The sequence below is a fragment of the Bufo bufo genome, chromosome 7, assembly GCF_905171765.1.
Source record: "Bufo bufo chromosome 7, aBufBuf1.1, whole genome shotgun sequence".
Taxonomy (NCBI): Eukaryota; Metazoa; Chordata; class Amphibia; order Anura; family Bufonidae; genus Bufo; species Bufo bufo.
The window spans coordinates 222,985,752-223,012,803 of record NC_053395.1 but is presented as its reverse complement, the minus strand read 5'-3'; the positions used below and the strand labels follow the sequence as shown (position 1 = coordinate 223,012,803).

Below are 27,052 nucleotides of genomic sequence, written 5' to 3'. Positions count from 1 at the left end.
AAGGGCTCTTTTATTTACAATAACACACTGCTGGGCGGAGGCTTCCACCCAGCAGTGTGTTCGGTGACGTCACCAGCTCTGATGGGCTGCTTTATAGGCTAGGGCAGCGCTAAAGCCCACCCATCAGTGCCGGTGATGTCACCGGGCTCACTGCTGGGCGAAAGCCTCCGCCTGGCAGCCGTCACCGGAACTCGCAGGGCAAAGGAGAGTATCGGAGCATGAACTGCTCCAATGCTCAAGTCAGGGGGGCTGGCTGGGTGAAAATGGGGATATGTCCAGGTTCACCCCTTTAAAGGGCAAATTATTATGTCAATCAAATATGAGAATTTTGTATCAATAGAATTAACCACTGTATGTCCCTTCATGCGTTAACTGAACGGTGGGCAAAGTCCTAACTATAGAAATGATCTCCAAGGAGTGATTCGGCTCTATGAACACAGGAGTTATCCAGTAATTTGTCTCTCTTGGATGTTCCTGACTACTGGATGCTCTTACTACATTGACGCATGTTGTCGCCCATCTTATTTTGTTCTGAATAGAGGCTATGGAAACCATTTAGGTTATTACTGTTTACCTTAAGCCCCTTTAAGAGCGCTGCTCTGATGGCTCAGTCTGCAGCCCTGGTCTCCTGACAGCTCAAATTACGATGAAACTGTTAAGACTTGGGCTTAAATGAGTGTTTATGAGCTGTTAGAAAACCAGATATAAGGGTTACAGATTGAGCCATCAGAGCGGCTTTCATGATGTGAATTGCAAAAAAAAAGTGCAAGGATTCTGTCTGTCGCAAGCGTCTCCAAAGGGAGAAATGGCTTCACCTTAACCTTCTGAGCTAGGAGGCTTCACAAGTGAACAAGTGCCTACTCCTACCCAAAGTTTAGGGTGATGCATATGTGCTCCGGCATAGGCTTGACTCCAAGGGTCACACATACCTTCTAAGGCACAACATACACTTCAGACTTTTATTACTGGCTCCGATCCAGTGGCGGCTCCGATACTTAGTAACCTCTAATAAATTAAATGTTTCAAAACAATGTGTGAAAGGACATCAAAAATCCTCCAGCGCCACTGAAACCACAGCACACACCGCCGGCTGCACCCCGGCCTCATCTCCACACAGTGCGCTGCACGGTTCACAGACCGCCCCGGCCCTCGCTGTTTACGTGAATTGTTTTTCAGGTTCTACATTAATCATTAACCTCACATAACAGGCAGGCAAATAATGTCCGAGCTTTACATACCAAGCATACCCTCAGAGCATACGATGCAGAAATGTTGCAATCACCATCCGCCGGTGGGACAATTAATTTTACAGTTAATTTTGCAACTCGAACGTGACTTTGCAGTTTTTGGGCTTCCTCTGCATGTAACATAACTGAGGAGGGCGACGGTGCACCGGCGTATTATAGGGGTTGTCTGAGAGGAGGGTCTGCTTTATTACGGAAAAACAGCACCACTAGGACCCCCAGCTTTCATGAAATGGGGGACCCCTACCCTGCAGGGCCTTCTGAAATGAATACAGAAGAAGGTCGAGCACGCACACTGCTTCTCCATTCATCTCTATGAGACTCCTGGAGATAGCACTCAGCTATTTCCATCAGGTGTGGGTGCTCAACCTGCAGCTCCTTTCATTTTGGGGGAGCTCTTCGGGGTATGGGGACCCTGTTCTTGTGACTGGTGAGTGTCCCAGCACTTAGGATAGTGGCTAACTACATATTACCGGAATACCCCTTTAAGGTGATTAACATGCAACAAACTTTTACACGACAGTCAGCATCACATTCGCTACGACCAGGTGGCAGCACTGATGTGATGAAGGGAACATTCATAAAGCTCCTCTGTATCCATACACCGCAACCATTACCTACCACTAAACACTATGGCTTGGGTGGACGAGTGCCCCTGAGGGTAGCGCTCTCGGGCCTTCTTCAGCTGTCTCTTGTAGAACAGATAGCCAAGTCTGGTGCGGGTGTACAAGCCATACCTGAAACGGACAGAAGGACATACGTTAGAGCGCATCTCATCATTGGATTCAAACATACTTTGTGTTTCCATTCATTAAACATTTTCAAGATCTCAATCTTGCTGCTGGGCTGTTACAATGTATCAGTATCACCTGAGCGATATGGCTTCCTCAAACAGCTGAGCGGTGTGGGACCCCCACGATTACATACTGATGTCCTGTCCGGAGTATAGGCCATCAGTACAAAAAAGGTGGAAAGACCCTTTAAATATATCAACCGAACAAACTGCTGTCTTGTCCTGGACTTCCGGCTTACAGCTCTAACTCTAAGCTGATACATTGTAACAAAACTTTGGCGTGAGTAGAAACTCACTATTATGTCTGATGAATTCTGCTTAGATGAGCTCATAAGCCTCAGGTTAGTCCTGATCCTAGCACCCCCACCGATTAGGCTGCGGATCCCATGCAGTCACTCCTTTGGGGCTGTGATGTCACATCCATCGGTCTTTCGGTAGCTCAGTCCCATTCAAGTGAAAGGGACTGAGCTGCAATTCCCAACACAGCCACTATACAATGTGTGGCGCTGTGCTTAGTATACAGCACTTGCTCAAGTTCTGCAACCCCTTCCAAAAGTTTATCTTAGTCTGACCCCCTCCGATCCGATACTGATTATCTATACCGAGGACAGGCCATCAATAGTGTAAATCCAGGTCCTAAGCATGAGCGCTTCTGACGGCCCCGTGTTTCTGGTCTCTGCAGTTATCCAAGTGCAGATGAACAAATGAAAAAAATAAAATAAATCTGAACACTCGCGGTATCATCAAAAAATCTTTACATTGACACGTGTTCTGCAGCCGCCCCCCCTTCCGGCCAGCGACATACATGTACATGTAGCAGAGTGCAATGAGTCTTCTTTTCCTCTTATCCTCCAGGGGAGAGGGGGGGAAGGGGGCGCAGCGGTGCAACATCCCGACCCCTGCACAATGTTATATTGTGACGGGGGATGTGATGCGTTATGCAATTGTTCAATTGTTTGGCTCAATGAAGGAGAAATGTGACGGGGACGGAGGCCGGCTCGTTCCCACGCAGCTGCACAATGTGTCACACAATCCCGCGCGTCGTACGGATCCCGCACAAAGTGACATGAAACCCCAAAAAACACTTTCTGTAAAATGCAATACTGTAGGCAACTTTCTGACAGACTTCATTCCTCATCATTTCCTACATCTCTGCTTGCTGTTCCAGAATAGTCACATTCTCATCTAAATCCAGAGGCTGAGCTCTGTATACGCCTAAGGCCCCTTTCACACGAGCGAGTTTGTCTAAGGGTTCATTCACACGTCCGCAAAATGGGTCCGCATCCGTTCCGCAATTTTGCGGAACGGGTGCAGACCCATTCATTTTCAATGGGGCCGGAATGTGCTGTCCGCATCCGCATTTCCGCATCTGTGCTTCCGTTTCCGCAAAAAAATAGAACATGTCCTATTCTTGTCTACAATTGTGGACAAGATTAGGCATTTTCTATTATAGTGTCGGCGATGTGCGGTCCGCAAATTTTGGAATGTTCAGCTCACAGAGAACCATCTACACTGGATACAACTGTAACAAACCATCAGCTGTGAAAACTGTTAGGCCCCTTTCACATGAGCGAGTTTTCCGCGCGGGTGCAATGCGTGACGTGAACAGTCGTGTGAAAGAGGCCTTTTAGGCCTGTAGTGGTTTTAAAAACTCAGCAAAAATGTTTCCTTTCGCTGACATGCAGCACAGATCTTGAAAAAGTTGAGGAACTGTAACATCAAGCTGGAGAGGCTTTTACTGTAAAATAAAATATTTAAAAAAAGACAGAAATTAGACGATTTTATATAGATAAAGTTTATGTTCTGCAACTTTCTACAGATCTCTACTTGCTGTCACTGAATCGCAACAAGCTTGTTGACACCTACTGGGTGAACCTACATATCAGCGGCCCATGGTGGATCAGTGCCCTCTTTTAATCAGCTCCTCGTACTGTAGATGCGAGCAGGATGTTTATTTCAGTACAAGAAAGTCAATTTCCATCCACTGAAAGCAAGCAGAGATCTTGAAAAAGGTGAGGAACTGAAACTGAGACTAGATTAGAAAACTGCAGAATTTCAGATTAAACAGAGTTAACGCTACTCTGGCAAGAAAGGGTTAACTTGTGTCAAAAATCAGTTCTGATGTTTCAAGGGTACAGATGAGAAACGCATGGGACTGGGGAGAAATCTGCGCTCGGCGGCGTCTGGCTGCTCGCCATCTCATGGCGGTTCCTCCGCCCCCCCCCCACAGGATTTAATTAACACGAAATTTCAATTACTATTTTGCAGATAACGTCCCTGCAGGAAGAAAACGGAGCGAGCAACACAGCTCCGGGGAAAAGCTGCCAGGGAACAGGCAGAGGCCATCACGTCTGATGCTGCAGAGCTGCGCTCCCTGCAGACACAGCTCTGTATGTGTGATGTGCCCCCCTCCCCCACCATCTAAACCCATGCAAGCAATATAATCCGAGCTGTAAGATACTTTACCGTGCAGAACGAGGAGCATGCGGCAATCAGACATCTGGCTGGGTTTCTATGACCAGGTTGCGGAATGCGGGGCTTCAAGGGAGGCTCCACATGTGAACAGGGTTCAGTCGCTAAATACTCCGCTTTCTACATCTAATATAGTTGCATTGAATTGCATTCTCCAGTCACAGTCAAAGCTGCACCCAGAATCCTCTTGGTTGCCTCTTAAGCACTGTGCACACTTCGCAGGTTGGAGTCGCAGCAAATTAGCTGCAAATAGTGTGGACCCTGCCTTAAAGGGCATCTGTCAGCAGTTTTGTGCCTATGACACCGGCTGACCTGTTACATGTGCACTCGGCAGCTGAAGGCATCTGTGTTGGTCCCGTGTTCATATGTGCCCGCATTGCTGAGAAAAGTGATGTTTTGATTGTATGCAAATGAGCCTCTAGGAGCAACGGGGGCGTTACCGTTACACCTAAAAGGCTCCATTTTACCAGCAAAAGCTGCGCCCTACTTCGCTTGCTTAAGAGGGTCCGATGTTATGACGCATTCACGGCCTGGCCCGGTCAAAGTGAAGAGACCCCGGCAGTTGCAGAGAGAGTTGAGACTCTCTCAAGTGTAATGGTAACGCCCCCGTTGCTCCTAGAGGCTCATTTGCATATGTTAAAACATCATTTTTCTCAGCAATGCGGGCACATATGAACACGGGACCAACACGGATGCCTTCAGCTGCCAAGTGCACAGGTAACAGGCATAAAACTGCTGACAGATGCCCTTAAAAGCTTAGTGCTGTGCACACTACATCTCCTCCAATGCATCGCAGCAGGACAATCTTTGTGAAGACAGGGGAAGGGGAATGCAATGATTAACGGAGGTCCGGCAGGCCAAGGGTTAAAAGAAATGCACAGAGAATGTTGAATGCAGCTTTGGGAGTGAGTGGAGTACAAAGACTTGGCAGCAGTCACACAATGTAACCTCTCATCCATCTACTTCTGACAGCTTGCCCCTCTATGGATGACGGAGTATCTCGCCGCCCTGCCCACATCCGGACCTGGGCATCCCAGAGCCGGGTACAGCGCCAAGGCTCGAGGCGACGGGTGTTACCGGACTGCAGTGGAAGGAGCTGGCAATAAACAATGTGCCCATCACAAAAGAGGGTCCCAGTGCCAGCAATGAAAAAAAACAAAAAAAACACGTAGCGGCCGCAGCGGGCACAGGTTCCCTGGGTCCAGGATGTCGCTGCTTAACATATGGGAAGGGGGGGGGGGGGGGGAAGGGTCCCTGGTACATAAAAGCTAAATTACTATGCAACTTTCTAATATACTTTGTGCGTCTAGTATCACCATTTCAAAGATCTCTGCTTGCTGTCAGTGAATTGAATAATCAAGTACACAGACCTACAGTAGTCCTGCTCACCCAGAGGCAGTTTGTTACAGTGTATCAGTGCAGTGTGGACGAACACACGTATCCAAACCACGGCCACGTGCAGCTGCATGTTTTTGCCACGTGGGCTTGGCTTGGCCGCGTGCAGTCGGTCGCACTGTGTGGTCTCACCCTTAAATCGTTTAAAAACCTAAAAATTAAAATTAAAAAAAAGTAAGGCGCAGCTTTTTTTTTTTTTTTTTTTTTTACCAGAACAGCCCTTTAAGAGCCAGACATAACAGTAAAGGTCACGGCCATTAAACTGATCTCCAAAATGGGGGCCCGCACTCTTTGTATAGCCAGGGGCCCCACAATGCGCTCTCCCAGGGTTAGACACCAAGTCTCGGGGCGGGGGGCTCTTCATTATACTTCCCCTGAGATTTGGAAAGGCGCCGCTCCCCCCCCCCCCCCCCCCCGCCGGCAGCAGACGATTTCTGGAAGCGTTTAGGAGTCATTATCCGCGCACAACGAGTGACAGGAGATAAAGCGTTATCACCGCGGCCCAGGGCTCATCTCTTCTCCACACAAGCCGCTTATCGGATTTCACCAGCCATTAACTCTTAAGGTTACCTGCAAACGGGTACAGGCGGTCTTACAAAAATTCTGTGCGGATTTCACGCGGTCAGTTCAAATTGCAAAAAAGATTTGGGGAGATTTATCAAAACTGGTGTAAAGGAAAACTTTAGGCTACCTTCACACGGGATCCGTCACGGATCAGCAAAAACGCTTCCGTCATAACAATACAACCGCCTGCATCCGGAACGGAACAGATCCGGGTGTATTAGGTCTTCTATAGCCACGACGGATCCGTCTCTAAAACTATTGGAAGTCAATGGGGGACGGATCCGTTTTCTATTGCTCCATATTGTGTCAGTGAAAACGGATCCGTCCCCATTGACTTCCATTGTAAGTCAGGACGGATCCGTTTGGCTTCGCATCGCCAGGCGGACACCAAAACGCTACAGGCAGCGTTTTGGTGTTCGCATCCAGAGCGGAATGGAGGCGGAACGGAGCCAAACTGATCCATTCTGACCGGATGCATTCTGAAAGTAGCCTTATTCTATCCGCGATGGGGACGCAACCAAACGAAACGGAACGCATTCTGGTGCACTCCGTTTTGTCCCGCATTTCTCCCGCTATTGAGATCCTATGACGGATCTCAATAGCGGAAAGGGAAAGCGCAGGTGTGAGAGTAGCCTTAGTTACCCACAGCAACCAATCAGATTCCATCTTTCTCTTTGGAAAATGACAGGATCAATCTGATTGGCGGCTGCGGGTCACCAAGTCCGTTTTCCTTTGAAACGGTTTTATATAAATCTCCTCCATAGGGATTCAGTGCGATTTTACAGCAATAAACCGCAATTTGACTGAACAGACCTTTAGAAACATTGGGGGTCATTTACTAAGCGCACCATGCCCCTTGGTTTGGCGTAAAAAAAGTTGCAAGACCACGTTTTGATACTTTTTTTTAATGCCTGTGTCTTGTGCCGTCCTCACGCCTTGCGAGTAGCGGGGCTTGGCTGGAGCCAGGTCTGGAAGCAGCTGTACAAGTGGAGTGAAACGCGCTTCTGTCAGGGGCGGGGGTGTAGTCTTCACTCCTAATCGATGGCGAGATGCCCACCTCGGCTTTAAAGATTGTATTAGGGAAGTGCACAAATAGCAATTCCATAGTTGTATAAGAAGGACTCCCCAAGTGGTAGAAACCTGCAGAGGACAGACATCGTCTCCACAGTCCCGCAGGTGAAGGCAGCCTGTATTCTGTGCTACCGTCATAAGAGCGGGGCGGCGCCATTTATGCAACTCCCTAGTAGATCCAAATTGGGAGCCAACATTAAGCATTGGGTGCCTAAAATCACAGCGAGCGGGGGCGCGGACCTGCAGAAAAGAAGGCAGGGCAACGACCCAGGAGGTCATGATCCAAAAAGCAGCCAGTGTAGAGGGGGCTCCGCGCACACGTGGAGAGGCGCTTCCGTGTACTTTTGGGGGGCGATTCTCGGCAGAGCGGGTGCGGGGTATAAGCGGTCACATGACTTGGCCTAATCTGATTTTGAATGTATCGCTCTCTCATGACCTGAGTCGGGAGTCGCCGCCGTGTAGGTCTTCAGTCCGGCCTCGGGGAACGGTCGGCGGTATTTTCTTTGGGTCCCGCGCGGCCGTTCTTATCGGGATTTCATTGTCCTACATGTCCTGAGGACGATGAGCTCATAATTACTTCAGCTAAAAGCAACACGGAGAACATGGGAAAGGAAGATAAGCAAATGAGGACGACGAGAGGATGACATAATGGACGGAAATTTAACGCCTCGGCGTCCAGCGGGAGCCCTTAAAGGGGTCTTCTGATTAATGCAACTAACGCCTGATGACTAGATATCAAAAATCTGGCAACTTTCTAGGGCACTCCGGGGGGTAAGCGGAATTTTGCGTAAAAATTTGCCACTGTCTTCAACATATGCCTCTCGTCTCTCTTATCAAAATGAGCGGGAGGGCGAGACTTTACTATACGGAACCCAGAAACCGGAGCTCACGACCGCCACACACCTGCTTTTCTAGCACACTGCTATAAGTCTGCCGCACCTTATTCCAGCGCCATTCAATGCATCCCCCTTTTTGAGTTGTAATTTTTTACCCTTTTCAGGATCTCTGCTTGCTGTCAGTAATTGGAAAATGAACACTTCTCACAGGCAGCAGAGACTTCGCTACAATTGTATCCAATCAATGCATTCCTCTATCCCAATAGAAGATTGTACAAGGGGATGACTGTTCAGGTCTAGTCATCCAGTAGCTGTAGGTAGGTGGCACCCCAGGATACAACTTACCTGGCTCTTAGATTTCAGCTGCAGGTCGGAATTCAATAGGCGAGAGCTCATCTCGCGGTGGCATGTTACTCCTAGATGCAGGTTTCTAAACCACGTCGGGCGCGGATCTGATGAGTTCTGGAATTATGCACAGCAATCTGAATAAAAACCCTGCGGTGTGAACAGACCCTTAGGGCTCATGCGCACGACCGTTGCCTCGCCGCGGCCGTATAACGGCAGGTCCTCAATACATGGGTCACCGGCCGCGTGCATTTCGCATCACGGATGCAGAACAGAACGGAACCACGGAACGGAAGCACTACGGAGTGCTTTCTGGGGTAACGTTCCGTGCCTCCGCACCGCAAAAAGAAAGATAGAACATGCTCTATCTTTTTGCGGAAGGGAGGGAGGGATCACGGACCCATTCAAGTGAATGGGTCCGCGATCCCCATGCGGCTGGGCCACGGTCAGTGCCCGTGCATTGCGGACCGCAATTTGCGGTCCACAGACTCCACAGCACGAGCTCCACACAGTCGTGTGAACGGGCCCTAATGCTGTACGGAAACAGTTTTAAAAACGAAGTGTTTGAACAAAATCGACTTCGGATCTATGATCCGAAGCTCAAATCGCTTAAAGCTACTTTCACACTAGCGTTAGAAGAATCCGGCAGGCAGTTCCGTCGCCAGAACTGACTGCCTGCCTGATCCGGAAATCCGTTTGCAAACGGTTATCATTTGTTTCCGGATCCATCTGACAAATGCATTGAAGTACCGGATCCGTCTCTCCGGTTTCATCTGGAAAAAAACGGATCTGGTATTTATTTTCTTTCACATTTTTAAAGGTCTGCGCATGTGGCAATTTCATGAACACTTGGTACCGAATCCGGCATTAATACATTTCAATGTTCCGGAATTTTGGCAAGCTGCGGTATTTTCTCCGGCCAAATACCGTAAAAGGGACGGAACGGAAGACATCCTGATGCATCCTGAACGGATCGCTCTCCATTCAGAATGCATTAGGACAAAACTGATGCGTTTTTTTCCGGTATTGAGCCCCGAGGACGGAACTTAATACCGGAAAACGCTAGTGTGAAAGTACCCTAAGCCTACTGGTTTACTTTTCATCATTTGCAACTTTTTTTGTACTAAAAGTAGCTCTTTCCTGGAGACAGGTGACTTTGTAAAAATGTTAATTTTTTAAAGTAAATTAGACCAATCGAAGTGAATAAGAACCTGTCATACTGAAAAACAACCAGTAGAGGTCAGACTAAGGGCCCATTCACATGGCTGTATGAACGGAATTTTGCGGAACGGGTGCGGACCCATTCATTTTAATAGACCGTAGTTCTGTTCCGTGGCCCCGCCAAAAAAGATAGAACAATTGCGGACAAGAATAGGCATTTTCTATGATCGTGCCGGCCGTGTGCGGTCCGCAAATTGTGGAATGCACACGGGGCGGCATCCGTGTTTTGTGGATCAGCAAAAAACTATAGTCGTCTGAATGACACTCCTCGTCTATTTCATCAACGGCTGTGCGATAATAAATACTCAGCGAAAGAAAGCCGAATGAAAACCGCCAGTCTAAGTTTATGGGAAAAACAGGCGCGCTTGATAAATGTTTTTATTTTCACGCATCAGTTCTGCGTTGCGTGAAAAAAGCAGCATGTTGCGTTTTTCACGCAGCCCCGGCCCCATAGACGGGAATGGGGCTTCAGTGAAAAACGGATGTAACCTGGATACAGTCCGAGTGCAAAGCGTTTTTCACTTATGGTTGCTCGGAGATGTTGTTTGTAAATCTTCCGTTTTTTTACGTGCGTGAAAAATGCATCAAAACGCATTGCACTCGTGTGGAAAATACTGAACGCAATCGCAGACAAAACTGACTGAACCTGCTTGCAAAATGGTGCGAGTTTCACTAAACGCACCCGGACCTAATCCGTCACGCTCGTGTGAAAGAGGCCTAAAAGCGCAGTCAGCACAGCTCCAGAACCGGCCGCAGCACGCGCAGACTGTCACTATCCTGCGCACACCTGCCGAGGCTCCGGCGGAGCTGCTCGACACAAAGAGGAAGAGTTTTACTGTATTGCAGGAATTAACCTTTGCCCTCGGCGGCTCTGTTAATCGCTCGTTTGTTTCAGAGCAGGAAAAACAGATGATATAATCGCTCCTGGGGCCATAACAATGAGAGGCGGAGGCGGCCTCCGCACACAGGTGCGCCGCGCTGGAGACGCACACCATCACCTCCTGTACGGCATGTGGGTTGTCGCCCAGCTTTACCAGACCCCTGAAAGGCAGAGGCCGCACAGTCCAGACTCAGTACGGGCTCTGGGCACCAGGGTTTGACTCCTGTAACGTGGAGAGGAAACACTGGCATCGCTGTACAATCAGCCTCACAGGCGCGTACGTTCTGTGCTCACAGCGCAGCGAGCGCCAGCCTGTAATTAAATCTCACTTGGCACAGCCAACCCCCTGATCAGACCGATGACAGATCAATCTGCTGCCTCATCCGGCCCCTAAACCTCCGCTGCTACATTTAATGATCAGGGAAGGGGAGGCGCAGCTCTGAAGATAGGAATACAAAACAAGGTCGATGCATTTGACCAAAGGCTTCACTGTAAGCAAACTGGAGTCCAATGGACCGACTGTAACTACTGACTGCAGCTCTGGAGTATAATGCAGGATGTAACTCAGGATCAGTACAGGATAAGTAATGTATGTACACAGTGACTGCACCAGCAGAATAGTGAGTGCAGCTCTGGAGTATAATACAGGATGTAACTCAGGATCAGTACAGGATAAGTAATATAATGTATGCACACAGTGACTCCACCAGCAGAATAGTGAGTGCAGCTCTGGAGGATAATACAGGATGTAACTCAGGATAGGTACAGGATAAGTAATGTAATGTATGTAGACAGTGACTGCACCAGCAGAATAGTGAGTGCAGCTCTGGAGTATAATACAGGATGTAACTCAGGATCAGTACAGGATAAGTAATGTATGTACACAGTGACTGCGCCAGCAGAATAGTGAGTGCAGCTCTGGAGTATAATACAGGATGTAACTCAGGATCGGTACAGGATAAGTAATGTAATGTATGTACACAGTGACTGCACCAGCAGAATAGTGAGTGCAGCTCTGGAGTATAATGCAGGATGTAACTCAGGATCAGTACAGGATAAGTAATGTATGTACACAGTGACTGCACCAGCAGAATAGTGAGTGCAGCTCTGGAGTATAATACAGGATGTAACTCAGGATCAGTACAGGATAAGTAATGTATGTACACAGTGACTGCACCAGCAGAATAGTGAGTGCAGCTCTGGAGTATAATACAGGATGTAACTCAGGATCAGTACAGGATAAGTAATGTATGTACACAGTGACTGCACCAGCAGAATAGTGAGTGCAGCTCTGGAGTATAATACAGGATGTAACTCATGATCAGTACAGGATAAGTAATGTATGTACACAGTGACTGCACCAGCAGAATAGTGAGTGCAGCTCTGGCGTATAATACAGGATGTAACTCAGGATCAGTACAGGAAAAGTAATGTATGTACAGTGACTGCACCAGCAGAATAGTGAGTGCAGCTCTGGAGTATAATACAGGATGTAACTCAGGATCGGTACAGGATAAGTAATGTAATGTATGTACACAGTGACTGCACCAGCAGAATAGTGAGTGCAGCTCTGGAGTATAATACAGGATGTAACTCAGGATCAGTACAGGATAAGTAATGTAATGTATGTACACAGTGACTGCACCAGCAGAATAGTGAGTGCAGCTCTGGAGTATAATACAAGATGTAACTCAGGATCAGTACAGGATAAGTAATGTAATGTAATGTATGTACACAGTGACTGCACCAGCAGAATAGTGAGTGCAGCTCTGGAGTATAATACAGGATGTAACTCAGGATCAGTACAGGATAAGTAATGTAATGTATGAATACAGTGACTCCACCAGCAGAATAGTGAGTACAGCTCTGGAGTATAATACAGGATGTAACTCAGGATCAGTACAGGATAAGTAATGTCATGTATGTACACAGTGACTCCACCAGCAGAATAGTGAGTGCAGCTCTGGAGTATAATACAGGATGTAACTCAGGATCAGTACAGGATAAGTAATGTAATGTATGTATACAGTGACTCCACCAGCAGAATAGTGAGTACAGCTCTAGAGTATAATACAGGATGTAACTCAGGATTAGTACAGGATAAGTAATGTATGTACACAGTGACTGCACCAGCAGAATAGTGAGTGCAGCTCTGGAGTATAATACAGGATGTAACTCATGATCAGTACAGGATAAGTAATGTATGTACACAGTGACTGCACCAGCAGAATAGTGAGTGCAGCTCTGGCGTATAATACAGGATGTAACTCAGGATCAGTACAGGAAAAGTAATGTATGTACAGTGACTGCACCAGCAGAATAGTGAGTGCAGCTCTGGAGTATAATACAGGATGTAACTCAGGATCAGTACAGGATAAGTAATGTAATGTATGTATACAGTGACTCCACCAGCAGAATAGTGAGTACAGCTCTAGAGTATAATACAGGATGTAACTCAGGATCAGTACAGGATAAGTAATGTATGTACAAATATATTCTACTTTTTACAAAAGATCAGATACATGAAGCAGGTAATTAACCCACAAATGACCTATAATGACACTTACTAGTGAGCATTGGGTTGATAGACGCAAAATGTCATATAAAACCCACCCATTGGCGACTGCGATGATGAAAAGGAATCTTTCAAACAAACAGTCTTTGGTCTTTTATTTATGCTCAGATGCTTTGTTCAGATCACGTAAAACTTAACTACAATCCACCTGTTGTGTTCTTATCGAGAATACAGGAACTCTTTAAGCAGCCATATCCTGAAATTGTTCCCGGCCACACAGCGGGGTCCGTCTGTACTTGACCTCGGTGCCTCCTCCCTCCCTGATAAAGAATCAGCCAGTACTGAAAACATCGCTTTCATGTCAGATATCAAACAACTGTGCGGCCAAAACCCCAATACACAAGTCTCGCTCTGTTCTCTCTGATATCAACCGCAAAACACTGTACAGACACTGTGCGGTAACTGAGGAGAGCATGTTACACAATCCCATCATGTGCTACATCTACAGCACACAGCGAAGCTCTGCAGAACCATCAACTGCTACTCAATGGATTATTATACAGATGAAAAGGGCAACCAAAGATATGGAAATACTGTTCTTCATGTAGGTCCATACACTAACCATAGGGGGCAGTATTATAATAGTTCTATTCTTGTACATAGGAGCAGTATTATAGTAGTTATATTCTTGTACATAGAAGCAGTATTATAGTAGTTATATTCCTGTACATAGGAGCAGTATTATAGTAGTTATATTCTTTTACATAGGAGCAGTATTATAGTAGTTATATTCTTGTACATAGAAGCAGTATTATAGTAGTTATATTCCTGTACATAGGAGGCAGTATTATAGTAGTTATATTCTTGTACATAGGAGCAGTATTATAGTAGTTATATTCTTGTACATAGGAGCAGTATTATAGTAGTTATATTCTTGTACATAGGAGGCAGTATTATAGTAGTTATATTCTTGTACATAGGAGCGGTATTATAGTAGTTATATTCTTGTACATAGGAGGCAGTATTATAGTAGTTATATTCTTGTACATAGAAGCAGTATTATAGTAGTTATATTCTTGTACATAGGAGGCAGTATTATAGTAGTTATATTCTTGTACATAGGAGCAGTATTATAGTAGTTATATTCTTTTACATAGGAGCAGTATTATAGTAGTTATATTCTTGTACATAGGAGCAGTATTATAGTAGTTATATTCTTGTACATAGGAGGTAGTATTATAGTAGTTATATTCTTGTACATAGGAGGCAGTATTATAGTAGTTATATTCTTGTACATAGGAGCAGTATTATAGTAGTTATATTCTTGTACATAGAAGCAGTATTATAGTAGTTATATTCTTGTACATAGGAGCAGTATTATAGTAGTTATATTCTTGTACATAGGAGCAGTATTATAGTAGTTATATTCTTGTACATAGGAGGCAGTATTATAGTAGTTATATTCTTGTACATAGGAGGCAGTATTATAGTAGTTATATTCTTGTACATAGGAGGCAGTATTATAGTAGTTATATTCTTGTACATAGGACCAGTATTATAGTAGTTATATTTGTGTACATAGGAGCAGTATTATAGTAGTTATATTCTTGTACATAGGAGCAGTATTATAGTAGCTATATTCTTGTACATAGGAAGCAGTATTATAGTAGTTATATTCTTGTATATAGGAGGCAGTATTATAGTAGTTATATTCTTGTACATAGGAGGCAGTATTATAGTAGTTATATTCTTGTACATAGGAGCAGTATTATAGTAGTTATATTCCTGTACACAGGAGCAGTATTATAGTAGTTATATTCTTGTACACAGGAGCAGTATTATAGTAGTTATATTCTTGTACATATATTGTAGTATTATGGTATATTCTTGCACATGATATCCAGTGAAGCTGCCCTTCAGTCTTCTTGTATGTGAACTCTATGGGCCAGATATATCATTAGGCTAAGTCACTTTTGTGGAGTCAAAAAGTCGCAAAAAAATGCGCAAATCAAGATTTTGCGACTTTTTTGCGACTTTTTGAAGGCAAGCGCTAAGCACTCCAGTTTTGAGAAAATGGGCGTTTTGGCTTATGCAAATGATTGGCAAGTCAAATTTACTATAGCGACTTTTTAAAAAAGTCGCAAAAAAGTCGCAAAAAAGTCCCAATTTCACTCCAGCGAGGACCATGCTTATCTTATGAGACTTTTTAATAGAACATGCGACTTTTTCATGAAAACGTGCGACTTTTTCATTAAGATGTGCGACTTTTGTAAAGCTGCTTACTGACGGATAAACTGCTACCGTCAAACCACATTTATTATAGTCTTAAAGGGCCGATCATAAATCTGACTTGGCTAAAACTGACTTTAGCCATATGTGAAAGTGGAGTGAGCTGTCAGAGTAATGATACATCTGGCCCTATGTTCCTCCATCTGTAAGTGACAGTCAAGTAGTTACAAAGTCACTGAACACTTCCTGTAGATACTAATGGTCACTGGATACTTAATAACAGGGCATCAGGCAGAGCATTCCCACTCATGTTAATGACAGGTCCAGTCACACAGGAATCTGGAGATCGACGTTCAGTCACCACCAAGTGTTATGTGTTTCGTCGTCACTCGGACTTCTCACCAAACTACCACCTTACATCACTCCTGCTCATCAGGAAATATCATGGTCAGTTATAACCCCCCTCCCCCACACGTCACCACCAGGGATTGTCTGCAGTGTGCACTTGTACCTGTCTAGAAGCTTACACATCGGGGACAAGAAGTCGTCGGACCCGCGCCACTGGACCAGAGCAGATGCGCGCTTTTTTTTTTTACTTTAGGTACTATAAGTTATGGCTGCTGATCCAAGTAGCTGCGCAATCACAGAGGCAGCAGCCGGGTACATATGCCCATGCCACAGAACGACTAGGAAACGGACAACGCATGAAGATGTCCGCTCACTGCCCCCCCCCCCCCCCCCCCGCTGCCCCCCCCCCCACCGTGACCTTCCGAGACTGCGGCTTCATCCCCCATCACAGAAGATGAGCGACGACGGCAATCAGAGGAAATCCCATTCTGCGGTTTCATAATGATTTCCAGAAGTTTTCAACAAGTACCAAAAATTCACCCCGCTATCCCCCCCCCCCCCATATAGACGACTACCAATAGCATTAATACACAAGAAAACCAGCACTTTACACAGGAAAAGTCCATTAATTCAGCAACCGAGGGTCCAGAAATCCTGCTATTCTAAGCTGTAATAAAAACGTCGTGGAAAGCAGTGTGCATCTCCAGCGCAAGGGAAGTACATGCCGTACAGAGGAGCATAAATGTCCAATAAACCAGCACCTCCGCTGCTCTTCACATGCCGGATTATCAGAACACGGGTATAATGCGTCAAAAAGATCTAAGACGAGGAGCCTGCCGGGTCTTGCAGCCATAATATGCATGCTCAGAGCATTCTCCACCGCGGGCATGATGTCACCACCTGCATGGTTGCAAAACAGCTCGAAACCTTTAAGTCCTGCCCCGGGACCACCACCGAAACACCTGGGAAACTCCCACAAAACACCGACTTTTTGGTTAATCTGCACAAACCCCGCTCCCTCCTGTAAACTGCTGGCAACTACTCCCACTGCGGTACCGACGCTCGGTAAAGCGGCTACCGATCCGTACAAGTGGATGAGACGAGGAAAAAATCCACAGCGGAAACCGACCTGCGGGGCGCATTTTTGCAGAAATCTATCATGTATTTCACTCGTTTTGCAATAGTTAGGGGGAAATCCCTGACAAATCTAGGGTTGCATCGGGTATTGAACTATTGATACTTTTGTACCCAGATCGATTTGATACTGGGAACTGCCATTTTACGATACTAGGCTGCGCTATTGCGCGCACCATGTTATCCTGAACCGTCCCAGTGGAGAAGGAGGGAGTCCCTGACCACTGCCCCCGGTGAGAACAGAGAGGAGGAGGGGAGGAACCGTGGCCACTGCGCCACCAATTAATATAATTTATGCCTGAATACAAACGTAGGCTGCGGGTGTCGGCCATAACAATACCCGGCCTCTATGACTGCGTGCTGCGAACCGTGGCAATTAACCCTTCAGGTGCAGCACCCCTCCCCTCCTACTCCCCCCTCTTCTCAGTATTCGGGCTCATGCACACGACCGTATGTATTTTGCAGTCTGCAAAAAATACCGATGACGTCCGTGTGCATTCTGTAATTTGCGGAATGGAACAGCTGGCCCTTCATAGAACAGTGCTATACTTGTCTTGTCCGTAATGCGGATAATAGGACAAGTTCTACGGAAATACGTACATAAGGAAACGGAATGCACATGGAGTAACTTCCATTTTTTTTGCGAGCCCGTTGATGTTAATGGTTCCGCATACGGTCGGCAAAAAAAAATAACAGAAGGGACACGGAAAGAAAATACGTTTTTTTGTGCATGAGCCCTTATATTAATTGCCCCCCATCCACAGTTTTAGGGCTCGTTCAGGCCGTGCAATAGACGGGCACCGTCCATGGGGCAGGCGCATGGGAATCGCAGACTCATTCATTTTAATGGGTCCGCGATCCTTCCATTCCGCAAAAAGATAGATCTTGCTCTATCTTTTTGCGGTGCGGAAGCACGGAACAGAACCCCAGGAAGCACTCCGTAGTGTTCCGTTCCACATCTCGGGATTTGCGGACCCATTGAAATGAATTGGTCCGCATCCGTGATGCAGAATGGCCACGGAACGGCAAATGCAGTCCGCAATACGCGTTAGTGTGAACAAGCCCTTATAGTCATTGGTGGCAGTGGCCCCGGGGTCCCCCCTCCTCATCCATTAGTGGTGCTTAATTATTTTCGTGTGGTATCGAATGGTATCGAGTATCGCAATACTTTATTATGGTATCGAAATCTAATCAAAATTTTGGCATCGTGACAACCCTAGACAAATCTGCACCAAAATTCACGCATGAGGATTCTGACACTATTCCACTATTCTAAGGCCTCCTGCACACGGCCGTTTTTTTTTCCCCGTTTACTGGCCGTTTTTTGCGTTCCGTATACGGAACCATTCATTTCAATGGTTCCGCAAAAAAACGGGATGTACTCCGTATGCATTCCGTTTCCGTTTTTCCGTTCCGTTTTAACATAGAACATGTCCTATTATTGCCCGCAAATCACGGTCCGTGGCTCCATTCAAGTCAATGGGTCCGCAAAAAAAAGGAACACATACGGAAATGCATCCGTATGTCTTCCGTTTCCGTTCCGTTTTTTGCTGAACCATCTATTGAAAATGTTATGCCCAGCCCAATTTTATCTATGTAATTACTGTATACTGTATATGCCATACGGAAAAAACGGAACGGAAAAACGGAACAGAAACGGAAACACAACGGAAACAAAAAACGGAACAACGGATCCGTGAAAAACGGACCGCAAAACACTGAAAAAGCCATACGGTCGTGTGCAATAAGCCTAACTCTGTGAAAAAAAAAAAAGAAAAAGATAAACCCGCCCTCGTGGCCGTACGATAAACAAAATCCACACCAAAAAACCCAGAAATAAGGCATCCGAGACCCGCCCAATGGTGGCCTCGTTGCAGCCAATCACAGCATGCCTTTCATGCCTTGTACAGGCAGATCAGACTGGTTGCTATGGGCAACAAAGTGAATTTTCATAAATGAAACATTGTAGCTTTTCTGGCAAAATAAACTCTGCAAGTTCTGAACTGGTAAAAAAAAATGGAAAAAAAATAAAACCTGCTGTTATGTCACAAAATGTTGACTTCGCTCCCATCATGAGCTCTATGACTGACAGTTTTAGCTTTTAAGGAAGTAAAAAAAAAAAAGTTAAGAACGGTGAGCGATTGAAACAAGAAGAAAATCTGTTCCTTTAAGGGGTTTTCCAGTGTCATGTAAATACAGCTTAATCCCGACAGACGGGAACGCTCTGCAACTTTCTAACAGGCTTTGAATTACTCACTTTTTTCAAGTTCCCTGCTTGTTGTCAGTGATAAAAAACATTCTTATTTATACCCGGAGATCAGGAGCCCCTCTGATCTCGCTACAATGTATCAGCGCAGGTAAACGCTGGAGAATTGTGCCGCTGTTGGGTTTAATCCACAGAGGCCTATTTACTAACACACTGTAACACACTGCAGCTGTGCGATGTAAACAATACTGTGTTCCCATTCACTGACAACAAGCAGAAAACATGAAATTTGTGAGGAATTGAAACAGTAGGGTAGAAATTCTTTGCTGAAATGTATATGCACCGATGATTAACTCTATACAGGCTCCATGATGGTTTTACATGACTGACTTAGGTTACGATGAGCAATAGAAACACGTGACATCCCGCTGCAATCTACCGCCATCACAGAGCTGCGCTTGAGGTTTTCTTCTCTATTCAGGTCTAAAGTAGGGCTGAAACGATCATCCGATTAAATCGAGTAATTCGAGACAAAAAAATCCTCGATGCTAATTTTTTGCATCGAAGATTCGTTTGTCATGTGACCACGGAGCGGGAGTGAAGCGCTTGCTATTACTCCCGCTCTGTGGTCTCCCGCTGCGCTTGGAATACTCACCTTTCCAGCAGGGGGCCTCCGGACACGCCACAGCACGTCCACACGTGACCTGGCGCGCTGCGTGATGTCAGGCACAGGATGGAGTGTCGGCGGCGCCCCTGCTGGAGAGGTGAGTTGGTGAAATCGAGGGGGTGGGGGCGCGACTAAGGCCGGGCGCCCGGAGTGCACAGCGTCATAACAACCAATGTCCTGTGCAATCCAGGTGTCAGGAGGAGCAGGGCAGCAGAGACTATGGCCCAATGGGAAGGGGGGGGGAGACTATGGCCCAATGGGAAGGGGGGGGAGACGACGGCCCAATGGGAAGGGGGGGGAGACGACGGCCCAATGGGAAGGGGGGGGGGAGACGACGGCCCAATGGGAAGGGGGGGGGAGACGACGGCCCAATGGGAAGGGGGGGGGGGGACGACGGCCCAATGGGAAGGGGGGGGGAGACGACGGCCCAATGGGAAGGGGGGGGAGACGACGGCCCAATGGGAAGGGGGGGGGAGACGACGGCCCAATGGGAAGGGGGGGGGGAGACGACGGCCCAATGGGAAGGGGGGGGAGACGACGGCCCAATGGGAAGGGGGGGGAGACGACGGCCCAATGGGAAGGGGGGGGAGACGACGGCCCAATGGGAAGGGGGGGGAGACGACGGCCCAATGGGGGGCGGGGAGACGATGGCCCAATGGGGGGCGGGGAGACGATGGCACAATGGGGGGGAGATGATGGCACAATGGGGGGCGACGAAGACGATGGAGTGTCGGCGGCGCCCCTGCTGGAAAGGTAAGTTGGTGAAACAGAGGGGGTGGGGGCGCGACTAAGGCCGGGCGCCCGGAGTGCACAGCGTCATAACAACCAATGACGCTGTGCAATCTGGGTGTCAGGAGGAGCAGGGCAGCAGAGACTTTGGCACAATAGGGGGGTCAGATGATGGCACAATGGGGGGAACTGATGCACTTGGGCTGATCGCACAGTGGGGAATGAAGGGTGGTGGGGACTGATGGCAGGGGGTCTAATGAGTTTTTGTAAAGGAAAACAGTCTATTAATGCATTTTTTTCTTATTAGATTACTCGATTATTCGTAAAAAATTATCGATAGAATACTCGATTACTAAAATAATCGTTTACTGCAGCCCTAGTCTAAAGCTAAAACCATTGCATTGTGGGAGCTCAGATACCAAGAAAGTATTAGTTCACAAATCTGACAACTTATTATTTAAAGAGGACCTCTCTCCTCTCCTGAAATGTCCCCATGTAATAATAATTCTGCAGTGTCTATTCTTATGACTCTATGTTGTGGCATTCCTCTATTATTCCTGCTACAAATAAATTGGCAGCAGCTTGTAGTAAAGATACTTCTGAGTGTTAGGCTACTTTCACACTAGCGTTCGGGTGTCCGCTCGAGCGCACCGTTTGAAGGGGCTCACGAGCGGCCCCGAACGCATCCGTCTGGCCCCAATGCATTCTCAGTGGAGGCGGATCCACTGAGAATGCATCCGCCTGCCAGCGTTCAGCCTCCGCTCCGCTCAGTGAGCGGACACCTGAACGCTGCTTGCAGCGTTCGGGTGTCCGCCTGGCCGTGCGGAGGCGAGCGGATCCGTCCAGACTTACAATGTAAGTCAATGGGGACGGATCCGCTTGAAGATGACACAATATGGCTCAATCTTCAAGCGGATCCGTTCCCCATTGACTTTCAATGTAAAGTCTGAACGGATCCGCTCAGACAACTTTCACACTTAGAAAATTTTCTAAGTTTTAATGCAGACGCATCCGTTCTGAACGCTAGTGTGAAAGTAGCCTTACCAGTACTGTTGAATGTCCACCACAGTCCCTCCTGCGCCCCCCTCTCCGCCGCAGTCCCTTCTGCGCCCCCCTCTCCGCCGCAGTCCCTTCTGCGCCCCCCTCTCCGCCGCAGTCCCTTCTGCGCCCCCCTCTCCGCCGCAGTCCCTCCTGCGCCCCCCTCTCCGCCGCAGTCCCTCCTGCGCCCCCCTCTCCGCCGCAGTCCCTCCTGCGCCCCCCTCTCCGCCGCAGTCCCTCCTGCGCCCCCCTCTCCGCCGCAGTCCCTCCTGCGCCCCCCTCTCTGCCGCAGTCCCTCCTGCGCCCCCCTCTCTGCCGCAGTGCCTCCTGCGCCCCCCTCTCCGCCGCAGTCCCACCTGCGCCCCCCCTCCGCCGCTGTCCCACCTGCGCCCCCCTCTCCGCCGCAGTCCCTCCTGCGCCCCCCTCTCCGCCGCAGTCCCTCCTGCGCCCCCCTCTCCGCCGCAGTCGCCACTGACACTATTCTCGGCATAATTTACTGTTTGCACTGGCGCACCTTGTACGGTGCATTCTATGAATGGACACTTTGAACGCAAAAAAAAAAAAACAACATCACATACGAGAGAGCTATGAGAAGACTGGTCCTAGGAGCTTACAATCTGATGGCATGCAGCTGTCAGCCGATGGTTTACCCCTCCACCTTCCTGTACAAACGGGTGTGATTATTTTAGCAACCAGGTTTTTCTATTGCCACAGTGCTTCAATAATGAAAGGTGAAGCAACTCTGCAATCTGATTGAACTAAAAATCTCCTGCCGTTTTGTGTTTTCAGCTCCTGTGCAGACCGATGTGTGTGGACCCCCACCAGTGACAAAGTGATGGCATGTCTGGGCGATATGCCAGCAATTGATAAGAACAGAAAACCCCTTTATATGCAGAGGATTCTGTAGAAAAGGTTTTCAGTTTCTGGGTGTAAACGAAAAGGGTTCTATTCATCGACAGCAAGCGGTTCAATGAAACAGTACAGAAGGGCAAGTATTCTTTTGCTACAATATAAAGTTTAATCAAAGTACGATTAGAAAGTCTGCCACTTTATTATAAGCTTTGCCTTCCTTCCAATGTGCTCAAGATCTCTGCTTGCTGTCAGTGAATGGGAAGATTTGTTCTTCACATCCAGATTCTGAGAAACGGTCCTGCTGCATTAAGAGGTGTGCTCTGAGGCACTGGATCTACCTGCTGGGTGAAAACAGGGCACAGTATGGATGTGGACAGCTACAGTTCCCATTTACTGACAGCAAGCAGAGTGTAAACGACACCCAATTTCCTTATCTCGGATATGGCCTACAAAAACCACACAGAGGAGGCGGGTGTTCTGAGGCTCTCACACCACTGCTGAGTCACGGGAGGTGAGAACATAGCTCTGCAGAGGGTGCTGACAACACCTCTCATCATTTCACGGCAGATCATTAGCAACGAAGCCTCACGAGCCCTGGGAAGGTTCATCTCTGATTTGGCTGGTTAACCCTGTGTGAGCCAAAGAGGAAGTGAAAATCCTGCCAGGTTGGTTTGTATCAACACATCCGAGAACCAAACCACTCTCCTATCTGTTCATCCTGAGCCTTCTGGTTCATGAACACCAGAACTACAGGGAAAACAGGATTCCATCCAGGCCATTTATTAATCCCAAATGGCACAATGGTATAATACAGGATGTGGGGGATTCAGCCAGCACAACCCTGTATGCAGGTGCACATATGGCGAAATACACATACAAACGCAAAAACACAGATGCAACCAGCACTCTGCAACCAGCACTCTGCAACCAGCACTCTGCAACCAGCACTCTGCAACCAGCACTCTGCAACCAGCACTCTGCCCTGCCTCTATGCTGGATGTTGAATGAGGCATTGGTGTACATTTTGGCCAAAGCATAATAAGCCACTCACCACGTCAAGGTCGCCTCCATGAGTGGTCCCTAACACTGGTACCTACCTGTTATGGGCCATGACAGCCACACAAAGTCCAGGGAGCGCAGGTACAGCATGAACGCCAGGCACACTCTGCTTTTAACCCCGTCCGGTGCCGTGACAGCTGTATGTACACAGTGACTGCACCAGTAGAATAGTGAGTGCAGCTCTGGAGTATAATACAGGATGTAACTCAGGATCAGTACAGGATAAGTAATGTAATGTACACAGTGACTGCACCAGCTGAATAGTGAGTGCAGCTCTGGAGTATAATACAGGATGTAACTCAGGATCAGTACAGGATAAGTAATGTATGTACACAGTGACTGCACCAGCAGAATAGTGAGTGCAGCTCTGGAGTATAATACAGGATGTAACTCAGGATCGGTACAGGGTAAGTAATGTAATGTATGTACACAGTGACTGCACCAGCAGAATAGTGAGTGCAGCTCTGGAGTATAATACAGGATGTAACTCAGGATCGGTACAGGGTAAGTAATGTAATGTATGTACACAGTGACTGCACCAGCAGAATAGTGAGTGCAGCTCTGGAGTATAATGCAGGATGTAACTCAGGATCTGTACAGGATAAGTAATGTAATGTATGTACACAGTGACTGCACCAGCAGAATAGTGAGTGCAGCTCTGGAGTATAATACAGGATGTAACTCAGGATCGGTACAGGGTAAGTAATGTAATGTATGTACACAGTGACTGCACCAGCAGAATAGTGAGTGCAGATCTGGAGTATAATACAGGATGTAACTCAGGATCAGTACAGGATAAGTGATGTATGTACACAGTGACTGCACCAGCAGAATAGTTAGTGCAGCTCTGGAGTATAATACAGGATGTAACTCAGGATCAGTACAGGATAAGTAATGTATGTACACAGTGACTGCACCAGCAGAATAGTGAGTGCAGCTCTGGAGTATAATACAGGATGTAACTCAGGATCAGTACAGGATAAGTAATGTATGTACACAGTGACTGCACCAGCAGAATAGCGAGTGCAGCTCTGGAGTATAATACAGGATGTAACTCAGGATCAGTACAGGATAAGAAATGTAATGTAATGTATGTACACAGTGACTGCACCAGCAGAATAGTGAGTGCAGCTCTGGAGTATAATCAGTGGATATCCCATTCTGACTCTCACCCCCAGTTCACACACGGCTGTGGTTTCACAATCATGGTGTGACATGACAATGCGCTCTCTGTCTGGCAGATCATCGCTCCCTTCTCATATTAACCCTTCAGTCTGCTGCTCCGGACATAGCCAAGTCTTGCTGATGACTACAGGTCTGGTCATCCCATGAGTCAGGCTCAATACTGGACAATCTGCAGAACATTGCGATCCTAGCAGTCACCTAGAAGAACATCTCATTCTGCAGAACATTGCGATCCCAACAGTCACCTACGAGAACGTCTCATTTAGAGATGACTCTCCTGCATAACGGGACGGATTCGTTTTGCAGCCCATAGACTTATATTATGACTGAATGAATAACGGAATACCTCTAAAGGCGTTCCGTCATAGAATCGCGTTATGGTCCGTGGTAACGCAATTCATGTTTTGCCAATAAACAAATCGCAAACGAATTTCATAAGCGGAATTCGCTCATCTCTAATCATCACCACGGCCATTAAAAGCAACGGCAGCATCTTACCAGCTGCCAGGAGATAAGGCTGGTTCCTGACATTCTGCAGAACATTGCAACACTCTTATTAGTGTTTCCAAAGGCAGCAGATTTCACCTAATGAAAAACATGTATTCTGCAGAACATCGCAATGTAAAACCTGCCGCTTATCACTGCCTATCAGCGTTCTGCAGAACATTACACCATATCAGCTGTCGGTGTCCAGCACGGCGTGCACGTATAAGCCGCAGAACGTTGCTCTTTGATGGACTACGGCAGCCTAACACTACCTGAACGCCATCTGCAGAGCATCGCTCCATTCTATAGCCCAGTACTGCCAGAATGCAATCTGCATGCATCCCGCAGAGCGTTACTCCTCACGATCAGACATACGTTGCTTGGCTATATTCTGCAGAACGTCGCTCTTTACTACCGGTTACATCGGACAGAGCGTCGCACCATACTGATCGCCCTAGCTCAGCACTGTTTACATGCAGGCAGAGCATCGCGCCTCGGCTCAGCAGTCAAGCATCAAAACAAGCAATTACCCAATATTTCACGCATGATCCTAAGGAAGTGGCGGGGGAGGAGGAGGAGGGGGGGCACCCCTCTGCCCATCGCATTCACCACTAGACCCTAAAATCTGCCGCTGATCTGGGACAATTGGCGCCGTGACGCCGTCCGTCCGACGCGATGTGATGCAATATAACTGCGTTCACACAGCGCCATCCAAAGCGATTTTTTAATGAAGACTGCGGCGATAAAGGTTATCGTATCGCCATGACACGTCCAACGTTCCATTTTTTTTTTGCCTAAAAATTATTATAAGGGAATAAATAAATCAGGTGATTACGCCAATATTTTTCAATTTAACCCACAAAAAAATTTAAATAAATAAACTGCGGCAATTAACAAAACATCGCAGCAGAATTCAGCAGCAGCAGCATGCAGTGATCTGTGACCCGCCGGGCGGACCTTGACCCCACAGCTCCCATCCTCCCCCCGCACTCACGCGATCCTGAAGAACGGCTTCTCGGTGCGGGCCATGAGTGCCCGCGGGAGGCAGGAGCAGCCCGGGAGCCGGCGGAGCAGCAGCGCGAGCCCGCAGCAGGAGCAGCAGACGGCGGCCGCGGCCAGGAGCAGCAGCAGCGCCGGCATGACACTCCTCCTCCAGGTGACCGCGCCACGCCCACTCCCAGGACTCGCGGAGCCACGCCCCTCCCCCGGGCAGAGAGTGCGGCTCCCGGCGGCTGGAGAGAGAACGACCTCTGGAGGACAAAAGTGGTAAACACGTGAATGGGCGACTGCGGCTATTATTATTATTCTCAGGGTCGATGATGATTCTTATATTGATTATTATTTTATACATTAGTGAAGCACGCCCCCTGAAGTGATTTACATAACCACGCCCCAGCGAACGCTTCTGCTACAGCAAGTCTGCTTCTGTATGAACTGTGTGATGATGGCGGCCTCTAGTGGTGAAAGTGGGTATAAACCCGCACTAATTATTATTGTATTATTATTATTATTATTATTTATCATTACTATTTTTATTATTATTATTATTATTATTATTATTATTACTACAGTTTGTAGTAGTATTATTTATATTATTATTTCAGTTATTGCAATTATTAGTTTTTATTATTGTTTCAGATATTGGCATGGCACAGGACTTTTATGGTAGCGCTCACCTTTACTGTTCCAGACAGTCATTCTTCTAGATGTCTCAAGAGAGTCTGAATGGGGCTTCATCAGAGAAAATAAATAATAATTCCTGTGCTTCCTGCAGATTGTCAGT

At 47.3% G+C, this 27,052-nt stretch overlaps 1 protein-coding gene across 1 annotated transcript in view; it reads right to left on the bottom strand.

The window, feature by feature from the left end:
- Nucleotides 1-26,455, bottom strand: part of LOC121008623 (probable hydrolase PNKD) — a 46,706-nt gene extending 20,251 nt beyond the window's left edge. The window contains exons 1-2 of the mRNA XM_040441283.1: nucleotides 26,264-26,455; nucleotides 1,866-1,981 (exon numbers count right to left, since the gene is read on the bottom strand). Of these exons, the coding sequence (XP_040297217.1) occupies nucleotides 1,866-1,981; nucleotides 26,264-26,409 (262 nt within the window). The 5' untranslated portion in view covers nucleotides 26,410-26,455. The remainder of the gene's footprint in view (nucleotides 1-1,865; nucleotides 1,982-26,263) is intronic.
- Nucleotides 26,456-27,052: the final 597 nt, after the last annotated feature.